This window comes from Lampris incognitus, chromosome 3 (assembly GCF_029633865.1).
Source record: "Lampris incognitus isolate fLamInc1 chromosome 3, fLamInc1.hap2, whole genome shotgun sequence".
Classification (NCBI taxonomy): Eukaryota; Metazoa; Chordata; class Actinopteri; order Lampriformes; family Lampridae; genus Lampris; species Lampris incognitus.
Window position 1 is genome coordinate 1,745,621 of NC_079213.1, and position 12,500 is coordinate 1,758,120.

Here is a 12,500-nt window from a genome sequence, read left to right on the forward strand (position 1 = left end):
CCAGACTTTTATCAGCAACACATCCAAAAGCCAGGGTCTGTCATGGTATGGGGTTGTGTCAGTGCCCTTGGTAAGGGTAACTTATACTTCTGTGATGACATCATTAATGCTGAAATGCACATAGGGATTTTGGAGCAACATATGCTGCCTTCAAGACGATATCTTTTCCAGAACGCCCATGCATATTTCAACAAGATAATGAAAAACCACAATCTGCACACATTACAAAGGTGTGGCTGCAGAAGAGGTTACTGACTAGCCTGCCTGCAGTCCTGACCTGACCCGATAGAGAATGTGTGAAGCATTTTAATTTCATCTCATCTCATCATCAGCCGCATCTCCGGGGTTGGGTCGCGGTGGCAGCAAGTTAAGTAGGGCACTCCAGACGTCCTTCTCCCCAGCAATGCCTTCCAGCTCCTCCTGGGGTATCTCAAGGCATTTCCAGGCCAGATTGGACATGTCGTCCCTCCAGCGAGTTCTGGGTCTACCCCGGGATCTCCTCCCAGTTGGACGTGCCCAGAAAACCTCCAAAGGAAGGCACCCAGGAGGCATCCTAATCAGATGCTCGAACCACCTCAACTGGCTCATTTCGATGTGAAGGAGCAGCGGCTCTACTCCGAGCTCCCTCCAGATGTCCGAGCTCCTCACCCTATCTCTAAGGCTGAGCCCAGACACCCTACGGAGGAAACTCATTTCAGCTGCTTGTATAAGCGATCTCACCCTTTCGGTCACTACCCAAAGCTCATGACCATAGGTGAGGGTTGGAACGAAGATTGACTGATAAACTAAGAGCTTAGCCTTCTGGCTCAGCTCCCTCTTCACCACAACGTTCCGGTACAACGTCCACATTACTGCTGATGCTGCACCAATCCACCTGTCAATCTTCCACTCCATCCAACCCTCACTCGTGAACAAGACCCCGAGATACTTGGAACTCCTTCACTTGGGGCAACAACTCATCCCCAACCCGGAGGGAGCAATCCACCAAAATTCCGGTAGAGAACCATGGCCTCAGAGTTGGAGGTGCTGACTCTCATTCCAGCCATTTCACACTCAGCTGTAAACCACCCCAGTGTGCACCGGAGGTCGTGTTCTGATGAAGCCAACAAAACCACATCATCTGCAAAGAGCAGAGATGCAATTCGGAGATTCCCAAAGACACACTCCTCACCTTGGCTGCACCTTGAGATCCTGTCCATGATATCACAAACAGAATCGGAGACAAGGGACAACCTTGGTTGAGTCCAACACCCACCGAAAAAGTGTTTGACTTTGTGCCAATAATGCGGACACAGCTCTCACTTTGGTTATACAAGGACTGGATGGCTTGTAGCAACTGCCTTGGTACCCCATACTCCCGCAGTACCCCCCACAGAGTGCCGCGGGGTACACGGTCGTAAGCCTTCTCCAAGTCCACAAAACACATTTAGACTGGCTGGTCAAACTCCCATGCCCCTCTCAGCACTTTCACAAGGGTAAAGAGTTGGTCCGTTGTTCCACGGCCAGGACGGAATCGGCATTATTCCTCCTGGATCTGAGGTTCGACAATCAGTCGGAGCCTCCCTTCGAGCACCCTAGAGTAGACTTTCCTAGGGAGGCTGAGCAATGTGATGCCCCGATAATTGGAGCAGACCCTCCAGTCACATTTTTTGAATATGGGAACCACGACCCCAGTCTGCCACTCCACAGGTACTGTCCCCGACCTCCATGCAATACTGAAGAGGCGTGTCAACCAAGACAGTCCAACAATGTCCAGGGTCTCAGGGCAAATCTCATCCACACCCGGCGCCTTGCCAGAGGAGCTTTTTAACTACCTCAGAGACCTCTGCCAGGGATATGGGTGAGGTGTCCCCTGAGTCTTCAGACTCTACCTCCTCCACTGAGGACGTGTTAGTTGGGTTCAGGAGTTCCTCAAAGTGTTCTTTCCACCACTTGACAACATCCCCAGTGCGGGTCAACAGTTCTCCTCCCCGGCTGAACACAGCCTGAGTCAAGCCCTGCTTCCCCTTCCTGAGTCACCAGATGGTTTGCCAGAACTTCCTTGAGGCCAACCGAAAGTCCTCCTCCATAGCCTCGCCGAACTCCTCACACACCTGAGTTTTTGCTTTTGCAACCGCTGAAGTGGCAGCCATTCTGGCCTCCCGGTAGCTGTCTGCTGCTTCAGGAGACCCCTGGGCCAGCCAAGTTCGATAGGCCTCCTTCTTCAGCCTGATGGCTTCCCTCACCACCGGTGTCCACCAGCGGGTTCTTGGGTTGCCACCTTGACAGGCACCGATGACCTTTTGACCACAGCTCCTGCCTGCCGCATCTACAATAGAGGCTTTGAACATGGCCCACTCAGACTCCATATCCCCAGCCTGCCTCGGGATACACAAGAACTTCTTCCGGAGGTGGGAGTTGAAGACCTCATGGACAGGGGCCTCTGCCAGATGTTCTCACTATATGTTTGGGTTTGCCAGGTCTGTCCGGCAGCCTTCCCCGCCATCTGATCCAACTCACCACCAGGTGGTGATCAGTTGACAGCTCTGCTCCTCTCTTCACCCGAGTGTCCAAAACATACGGCCGCAGATCTGATGATACGACCACAAAGTCTATCATCGATCTTGGTACAAAATTACACCTGAAATGCTTTATCACTTGGTGTCTTCAGTCCCTACATGTCTTTTAAGTGTTGTGTAGAGCAATGGCAACTTTACAAAGTGGTAAATGCTTTACTGTCCCAACTTTCTTTTTAAATATGTTGCAGGAATCAAAATTGAAACAAGTGTTTATTTTGAAAAAAAAAAAAAACAATAAAATTCACGAGGTAAAACGTCAAATAATGGGCTGTTGTATTGTTTTCAGTGTAACACAGGTCAAAGATAATTAACAAGTCACCGTTTTCAGCTTTAATTTTAATTTAACACACCGTCCCAACTTTTTCTGATGAGGGGTTGTACAGTGAAATTGGTGATGGTGTTGCAGAGCAGCCTGAAAACAAGGAGGGGTTTAGGGCAAAAGGATGGAAGGATGAAAGGAGGGGCTTAGGAGAGAGGGGTTAATGGTCTGATGGCAGCACCTGAAGTGCTGAAATTCTTTGTATATTCTGACTCAACACTAATTCTACTCAGTGTGGCAGGAGTAATGCCAATTAATCAACTCAACCGTCAAATTCCAAAATGCATTTGTTTGATTGATTAATCAATTATTCAATTTAATTAATTGCTGGTTCATCAAAACTTAATGTGATTTAATTTCATCTTGAATATATTTGACTTCCGCCCATCAGCCTTCATCTCTTCTCTGTGGAGGAAGATCACTGCTGGAGAAGATAAAGGTGATCTTCACACCATCTCCTTTAATACTGACATCAGCCTCCACTGACTTCATCTGCTCGCAACACCACAATGACTTCAGTCCTCACAACAACACCAACACCACATCAACCACAACATCCTCTTCATTGTCATCTTCACCACAACACCGGTACAAACATGCAGATGACTCAGCTCACACTCACCGTAGCGCCGCCTGCGAGCCGACGCTGTTCAGAGACACAACATGTTACTGAGACACAAGCTGGACTTGATGGAGCAGCTCCAGCATGTGTGGTGTGGACATGTGGACAGGAAGGAAGTGTTTCCCCGCGTGTGTCTGTGTGAACACCAGCGACGCTTCGTTCCAGCTGTTCACACGACAACATGTTGGGACGGCTCGGCAACTTGTCCTCATGATGGAGGCACCAAACACCCAGACGCATCACCGTCGCCTTGACAGACAGCATCTGTGGGGTCTCTTACATCCACATTGCCACCAACCCCCTCTGAACTGCCCACGTCATATGGAGGCATCAAACACGGCGACACCCATGTGACCACGACCATGTGACCACGACCATGTGACCACGAGCATGTGACCACGACCATGTGACCACGAGCATGTGACCACGAGCATGTGACCACGAGCATGTGACCACAGTGATACATGTGCCGTCCAGCTCATCAGACAGATAAAATGTGATTAAACTCTCCGTGTAGACACCTCCATCACCTCCTCTACATCTACACCCCTTTATAGCTTTATACATGGACACCTCCATCACCCTCCTCTACATCTACACCCCTTTATATCTTTATACATGGACACCTCCATCACCCTCCTCTACATCTACACCCCTTTATATCTTTATACATGGACACCTCCATCACCCTCCTCTACATCTACACCCCTTTATATCTTTATACATGGACACCTCCATCACCCTCCTCTGCATCTACACCCCTTTATATCTTTATACATGGACACCTCCATCACCCTCCTCTACATCTACACCTCTTTATATCTTTATACATGGACACCTCCATCACCCTCCTCTGCATCTACACCCCTTTATATCTTTATACATGGACACCTCCATCACCCTCCTCTACATCTACACCTCTTTATATCTTTATACATGGACACATCCATCACCTCCTCTACATCTACACCCCTTTATATCTTTATACATGGACACCTCCATCACCCTCCTCTACATCTACACCTCTTTATATCTTTATACATGGACACCTCCATCACCCTCCTCTGCATCTACACCCCTTTATATCTTTATACATGGACACCTCCATCACCCTCCTCTACATCTACACCTCTTTATATCTTTATACATGGACACATCCATCACCTCCTCTACATCTACACCCCTTTATATCTTTATACATGGACACCTCCATCACCCTCCTCTACATCTACACCCCTTTATATCTTTATACATGGACACCTCCATCACCCTCCTCTACATCTACACCTCTTTATATCCTTTATACATGTCAGGAGACAGACAGATGGATGACGAGTTATGAAATATTCTTTAACATCGTGTGTGTGTGTGTGTGTGTGTGTGTGTGTGTGTGTGTGTGTGTGTGTGTGTGTAATGTTTCAGGTGTGTGTGTGTGTGTGTAATGTTTCAGGTGTGTGTGTGTGTGTGTGATGTTTCAGGTGTGTGTGTGTGTGTGTAATGTTTCAAGTGTGTGTGTGTGTGTGTGTGTGTAATGTTTCAGGTGTGTGTGTGTGTGTGTGTGTGTAATGTTTCAGGTGTGTGTGTGTGTGTGTGTGTGTGTGTGTGTGTGTGTGTGTGTGTGTGTGTGTGTGTGTAATGTTTCGGGTGTGTGTGTGTGTGTGTGTAATGTTTCAGGTGTGTGTGTGTGTGTGTGTGTGTGTGTGTGTGTGTAATGTTTCAGGTGTGTGTGTGTGTGTGTGTGTGTAATGTTTCAGGTGTGTGTGTGTGTGTGTGCAATGTTTCAGGTGTGTGTGTGTGTGTGTGTGTGTGTAATGTTTCAGGTGTGTGTGTGTGTGTGTGTGTGTGTAATGTTTCAGGTGTGTGTGTGTGTGTAATGTTTCAGGTGTGTGTGTGTGTGTGCAATGTTTCAGGTGTGTGTGTGTGTGTGTGTGTGTGTAATGTTTCAGGTGTGTGTGTGTGTGTGTGTGTGTGTGTGTGTGTGTGTGTAATGTTTCAGGTGCGTGTGTGTGTGTGTGTGTGTGCAATGTTTCAGGTGTGTGTGTGTGTGTGTGTGTGTAATGTTTCAGGTGTGTGTGTGTGTGTGTGTAATGTTTCAGGTGTGTGTGTGTGTGTGTAATGTTTCAGGTGTGTGTGTGTGTGTGTGTGTGTGTGTGTGTGTGTGTGTGGGTGGCTATCGGGGATAGGATGTGGGGCTTTTACCTATCTCTTCCAGGTCAGCGGTCAGTGATTTGGAGCGAAGTGTCAGAGAGGTGCTGGGAGATCTCTTCGGAGGAGGCGGTGCTAAAAATCAACAGGAAAAACCGAAGACTCAGAACAAGATTCGGAAGCCGAGCTGTGGACGGGGACGTCCCACAGACAGACAGATGAACAGACAGTTATACCTTTCTTCCTCAGGAGGTTGGAGTCAGTTTTTCTGGTCACAGAAACCACTTTCATCAGCAGCCGGCTTCCTCCCTGCCGGATCAGCGCCACCACCTGTCTGTGACCCACCTTCACCACATCAGTATTGTTGACCTGACAGACAGAAGGACCCACAGACAGACATGACTGAGGAAAAGAACTGAACACCTGACCTAAACAGAAATGGGCTCAAATGTGACTAGCAGGATCTTCTGTCTCTGAGGACGAACTAGACAAGGGAAACAGAAATGTGGCGCCTGTCTGACTTAAACACGGCGATGTCTTCGTCTTCAGGTCAGCTGATCATGACAGCACTGAGCCGTGTCCTCATTCTGGATCAAACTGACTTAAGTTAGGATTGTAGCTGCTGGTCCACGTGGAGTGACGTTGCTGATATTTTTGCCTTTCTGAGAAGGTGTCCATAACGTCAGCTGTCAATGACAGAACAGTTATGTAGCTATTCATTTCAGATTACATGACATGACATGATATGCCACGACATGACAGTCATTTAGCCGACGCTTTTATCCAAAGTGACTTACAATAAGTGCATCATTTAACGTAGGAAGTCAGGGGAACTACTAGTCATCAGAGGTCATAAGTGGATCTAAACAAGCATCTAAGAGCAAAACCAGCGCTAAAGAAAAAGCACAAGAAAGAGATTTTTTTTTTAAATGAGTGAATACAATAAGAGCTACGAGCAAGTGACAGGGTAGTAGTTCTTGAAGAGGTGAGTTTTCAACCTGCTCTGAAAGATGGGCAGCGACTCCGCTGTCCTGACATCAGTGGGGAGTTCATTCCACCACTGTGGGTCCAGGACAGAAAAGAGCCGTGACCGGGTCGATCGGCAGCAGGGGCCTCTGAGCAACGGGGCAACCAGGCATCCCGAGGCAGCAGAGCGAAGTGGTCAGGCAGGGGCGTAGGGCTTGACCATGGCCTGGAGATAGTAAGGAGCTGTTTCTTTCACTGCGCTGTAGGCTAGCACCAGAGTCTTAAACTGGATGCGAGCAGCTACTGGGAGCCAGTGTAGGGACATGAGACGGAGAGTTGTGTGGGAGAACTTAGGGCGGTTGAACACCAGACAAGCTGAAGCTTTCTGAACAAGCTCCTGAGGTCTGATGGCTGACGCCGGGGTGCCAGCAAGGAGGGAGTTGCCGTAGTCTAGCTGGGAGATGACCAGAGCCTGGATGAGCACCTGTGCCGTCTCGGTGGGGAATGGGAGAATCCTCCTGATGTTATAGAGGAGAAATCTGCAGGAGCGAGCAACCGATGCAACGTTTGCAGCAAACGACAGTTGGTCGTCCAGGATCACACCCAGATTCCTCGTGGTCCAAAGTTGGCGTCACCACGGTGTTGTCATGGTGATGGCCAGGTCTCGGTGCGGGCAACCTTTCCCCGGGAGGAACATCAGCTCGGTTTCGTCCAGATTGAGCTTCAGGTGGTGTGTCGCCATCCACTCTGAGATGTCAGTCAAGCACGCAGCAATGCGTGTCTCTACTTGTGTGTCAGAGGGAGGGAAGGACAAGATCAGCTGGGTGTCATCGGCATAACAATGGTAAGAGAAGTCATGCGAGCGAATAACAGAACCCATGGATGTCGTGTACAGGGTGAAAAGGAGAGGACCCAGAACCGAACCTTGTGGAACGCCTGTAGCCAGTCTGCGAGGCTCCGACACAGATCCCCTCCATGTCATCTGGTAGGAGCGACCCGTCAGGTAGGATGCAAACATTGAGAGTGCAGAGCCTGTGACACCCAGCCCCTCAAGGGTAGAGAGGAGGATCTGGTGGTTCACTGTGTCAAAGGCAGCTGACAGGTCCAGGAGTATCAGGACAGAGGAGAGAGAGTTTGCTCTCACAGAGTGCAGTGATTCTGTCACTGCAAGGAGGGCCGTCTCTGTCGAGTGACCCACCTTGAACCCAGACTGGTTGGGGTCCAGGAGGTTGTTCTGATGGAGGTACAAAGAAAGTCGGTTAAAGACAGCACGTTCGAAAGTTTTGGATAGAAAGGGTAGAAGGGAAACCGGTCTGTAGTTTTTGACGTCAGAGGGGTTAAGTGATGGTTTCTTGAGAAGGGGGGTGACTCTAGCAGTCTTGAAGGCAGATGGAAAGCATCCTGCCTGCAGGGAGGTGTTGATGAGGTGGGTTAGATAGGGAAGGAGTTCAGGTGCTATAGACTGAAGAAGACGGGAGGGGACCGGGTCAAGGGAGCATGTGGTGGGGCAACTGGATGTGATGAGGTTGAGGACCTTGTCGGCGGAGAGGGGAGTGAAGTGGGCTAGTGTGGGACGTGGAGAGGTGAGGGACGGTGCAGAGGGTGGGCTAGTGCAAGGAGCACTATCCAGGTGGTGAGAAAAAGAGGATCTGATGTCATTTACCTTCTTGTCAAAGAAGTTAGCAAAGTCATCAGGGAGAAGGGAGGAAGTAGGAGGAAGAGGTGGGTGTTGAAGAAGTGTAGAGAAGGTTTCAAAAAGTTTCTTAGGATTGGAGGCAGAGGATAGGATTTTAGAGTGATAGAAGGCAGCTTTAGCAGCAGAAAGGGATGAGGAGAAAGTGGAAAGCAGAGATTGGAGGTTGAGAAGGTCCTCTGGGAGTTTGCCTTTTCTCCATTTGTGCTCTGCCACTCTTAGGCTCCGTCTGTCAGTACGTACTGAGTCGGTCAGCCAAGGGGCAGGTGGTGTTGGGCGTGCAGGCCTGGAGGTGAGGGGACAGAGATTGTCCAGAGAAGAGGAGAGGGTAGAGAGAAGAGGATCAGTAGCAGTGTCAGGGGGTAGGAGAGAGAAAGATTCAGGCGTAGGGAGGATAGAGGTAACAGAGGAAGAAAGATCAGTGGCAGAAAGAGAGCGGAGGTGTCTACGGGTGGAAACCATGTGGGTAGGGGAGGGGCTGAGGGGGGTGAAGAGAGGGAGAGAGAGTAGGACATGAAATAGTGGTCAGAGAGCAGGAGGGGAGTAACAGAGAGATTGGAAATAGGACAGTGTCTAGTAAAGATAAGGTCCAGCTGGTTGGCGGCCTTGTGGGTAGGAGGAGAGGGTGAGAGGTGAAGGTCAAAGGGGGAGAGGAAAGAGAGAAGAGGATCTAGCTTGTCAGTGTGGATGTTGAAGTCACCGAGAAGGATAAGTGCAGATCATGTTTACCTCTATCAGGAAGTCTCCAGTCCTTAGCCCCGCCCTCCAGGCCACGCCCCCTTGATCGACAGACTCCAGGTACTGCAGGGCAGGAAAAGCAGGGGTGGGGGCAAACTCTTCGATGGGTGTCTCAGCTTGATATATGTGGAGAGAGAGAGATTTAAACAGGAAAAACAAACTGAACTAAAGATTATCATATCATCTACAAAACCAAAATAAACATCTCAACATCTCATCATATATTAATAAACCAAAATAAACACATCACAGATCATATATTAATAAATTAAAATAAACACATCACATATCATATATTACTAAACCAAAATAAACACATCACATATCATATATTACTATACTAAAATAAACACATCACATATCATATATTATTATACTAAAATAAACACCATCACATATCATATTTACTAAACACCATCACAGATCATATATTACTAAACTAAAATAAACACATCACATATCATATATTACTATACTAAAATAAACACATCACAGATCATATATTACTATACTAAAATAAACACATCACACATCATATATTCCTAAACCAAAATAAACACCATCACACATCATATTTACTAAATTTACATAGCACTGTGTCAGAACAACCTTCATAATGTGATAGTAATTCCTTCCCAGACAGCCATCTCAAGTAGACAAAACATGTCCATTTTAGAAGAGTACAAAACAGTACTTCTACATGTGACAGTCCCACAGTATCAAACAAGTACTTCGTAATATTCCACATTTAGTTTCAGTACCTTTGGCACCTCTCAGGACAAAACCGAATCCTTCACTCTCTCTCTTCTGAAGCACCGCTGTTTTCTCCTCTATCACATAATCACTACAAACACACACACACACACACACACACACACACACACACACACACACACACACACACACACACACACACACACACACACACAAACACACACACACACATTTTAAGCACATAAACAAAAACATTCATATATAAAAACATCTCTTTTGTATTTTCGACCTTTACGACAGTATAATACCTATAGGCGGTGTAGTAACAGTATTATACCTGTAGGAGATGTAGTAACACTATTATTCCTGTAGGAGGTGTAGTAACGACATAATACCTGTAAGAGGTGTAATAACAGTATTACACCTGTAGGAAGTGTAATAACAGTATTGTGCCCGTAGGAGATGTAATAACAGTGTTACATTTGTAAGAAGTGTAATAATAGTATAATACCAGTAGGGGGTGAAATAATAGTATAAGACCTGTAGGAGGTGTAATAACAGTGTTATACTAGTAAGAGGTGTAATAAGTTATACTTGTAGGAGGTGTAATAGCAGCATAATACCCGGAGGAGGTGTAATAACAATATTATACCTGTAGGTGATGTAATAACAGTATAATACCTGTAGGAAGTGTAGTTGTCATAGGATCCCACAGTGTAATGTCTGAACAGCCTCTTTGTCCGATCTTCTCTTGTTTCTAAAATGAATCTTTCATAAGTGAGTGAAACAAACTCATATCTAACATTGACATTTACAGCAACATAGTCACTGATTTACTGATGGACATTTACATTGTACATACGTGTGTATGTACATTAAGTATATCATGTTTATGTACATAATGTATATTATAGTCATCTATATCAAGTATATGTATGTACATCATGTATATACTATGACCAGAGCTGGCCAAGCTAAGCGACCTTTGTGGTGGCATAGGGCACCGTAGCCAGCAGATGGCGCCCTCAATTACTAAAACCTACAGGCTATGGCTGTTAGCTATAGCCTGTAGGTTCAGGTCTTCATGCGCGCTCCATAATCCAGGTAAGAACACCACAGAAGAAGAACCAGCTCATCTGGACACACCGTTTACTGACAGACACGCTTCATCCCCATCATCTAGGTGACCTCTTCAGTCTCACCTGACTAAAGGTACCCCCACCCTTATAAACAATACAGTACTGCAGGTACCCCACCCTTATAAACAATACAGTACTGCAGGTGTCCCCACCCTTATAAACAATACAGTGGCTGCAGGTACCCCACCCTTATAAACAATACAGTGACTGCAGGTACCCCCACCCTTATAAACAATACAGTACTGCAGGTACCCCCACCCTTATAAACAATACAGTACTGCAGGTATCCCCACCCTTATAAACAATACAGTACTGCAGGTACCCCCACCCTTATAAACAATACAGTACTGCAGGTACCCCCACCATTATAAACAATACAGTACTGCAGGTACCCCACCCTTATAAACAATACAGTGACTGCAGGTACCCCCACCCTTATAAACAATACAGTACTGCAGGTATCCCCACCCTTATAAACAATACAGTACTGCAGGTACCCCCACCCTTATAAACAATACAGTACTGCAGGTACCCCCACCCTTATAAACAATACAGTACTGCAGGTACCCCCACCCTTATAAACAATACAGTACTGCAGGTACCCCCACCCTTATCAACAATATAGTACTGCAGGTACCCCCACCCTTATAAACAATACAGTACTGCAGGTACCCTCACCCTTATAAACAATACAGTGACCGCAGGTACCCCCACCCTTATAAACAATACAGTGACCGCAGGTACCCCACCCTTATAAACAATACAGTACTGCAGGTACCCCACCCTTATAAACAATACAGTACTGCAGGTACCCCCACCCTTATAAACAATACAGTACTGCAGGTACCCCCAACCTTATAAACAATACAGTACTGCAGGTACCCCACCCTTATAAACAATACAGTACTGCAGGTACCCCCACCCTTATAAACAATACAGTACTGCAGGTACCCCCACCCTTATAAACAATACAGTACTGCAGGTACCCCCACCCTTATAAACAATACAGTACTGCAGGTACCCCCAACCTTATAAACAATACAGTACTGCAGGTACCCCACCCTTATAAACAATACAGTACTGCAGGTACCCCCACCCTTATAAACAATACAGTACTGCAGGTACCCCCAACCTTATAAACAATACAGTACTGCAGGTACCCCACCCTTATAAACAATACAGTGACCGCAGGTACCCCCACCCTTATAAACAATACAGTACTGCAGGTACCCCCAACCTTATAAACAATACAGTACTGCAGGTACCCCAACCTTATAAACAATACAGTACTGCAGGTACCCCAACCTTATAAACAATACAGTACTGCAGGTACCCCACCCTTATAAACAATACAGTACTGCAGGTACCCCCACCCTTATAAACAATACAGTACTGCAGGTACCCCCACCCTTATAAACAATACAGTACTGCAGGTACCCCCACCCTTATAAACAATACAGTACTGCAGGTACCCCCAACCTTATAAACAATACAGTACTGCAGGTACCCCACCCTTATAAACAATACAGTACTGCAGGTACCCCCACCCTTATAAACAATACAGTACTGCAGGTACCCCCAACCTTATAAACAATACAGTACTGCA

The 12,500-nt window shown here is 46.8% G+C and overlaps 1 protein-coding gene across 10 annotated transcripts in view; it reads right to left on the bottom strand.

Moving 5' to 3' along the window:
• The window catches only part of shank3b (SH3 and multiple ankyrin repeat domains 3b), a 79,367-nt gene that overhangs the window by 24,195 nt on the left and 42,672 nt on the right, over positions 1-12,500 (bottom strand). For all 10 annotated transcript variants that reach the window (XR_008810073.1, XM_056278023.1, XM_056278024.1 and 7 more), the window contains 5 exons: positions 10,437-10,512; positions 9,803-9,885; positions 9,033-9,157; positions 5,881-6,013; positions 5,699-5,779 (listed from right to left, as the gene is read on the bottom strand). Coding sequence is in view for 9 of the 10 variants with exons in the window: in XM_056278023.1 (XP_056133998.1) it covers positions 5,699-5,779; positions 5,881-6,013; positions 9,033-9,157; positions 9,803-9,885; positions 10,437-10,512 (498 nt within the window). In the remaining variant the exon portion in view is untranslated. The remainder of the gene's footprint in view (positions 1-5,698; positions 5,780-5,880; positions 6,014-9,032; positions 9,158-9,802; positions 9,886-10,436; positions 10,513-12,500) is intronic.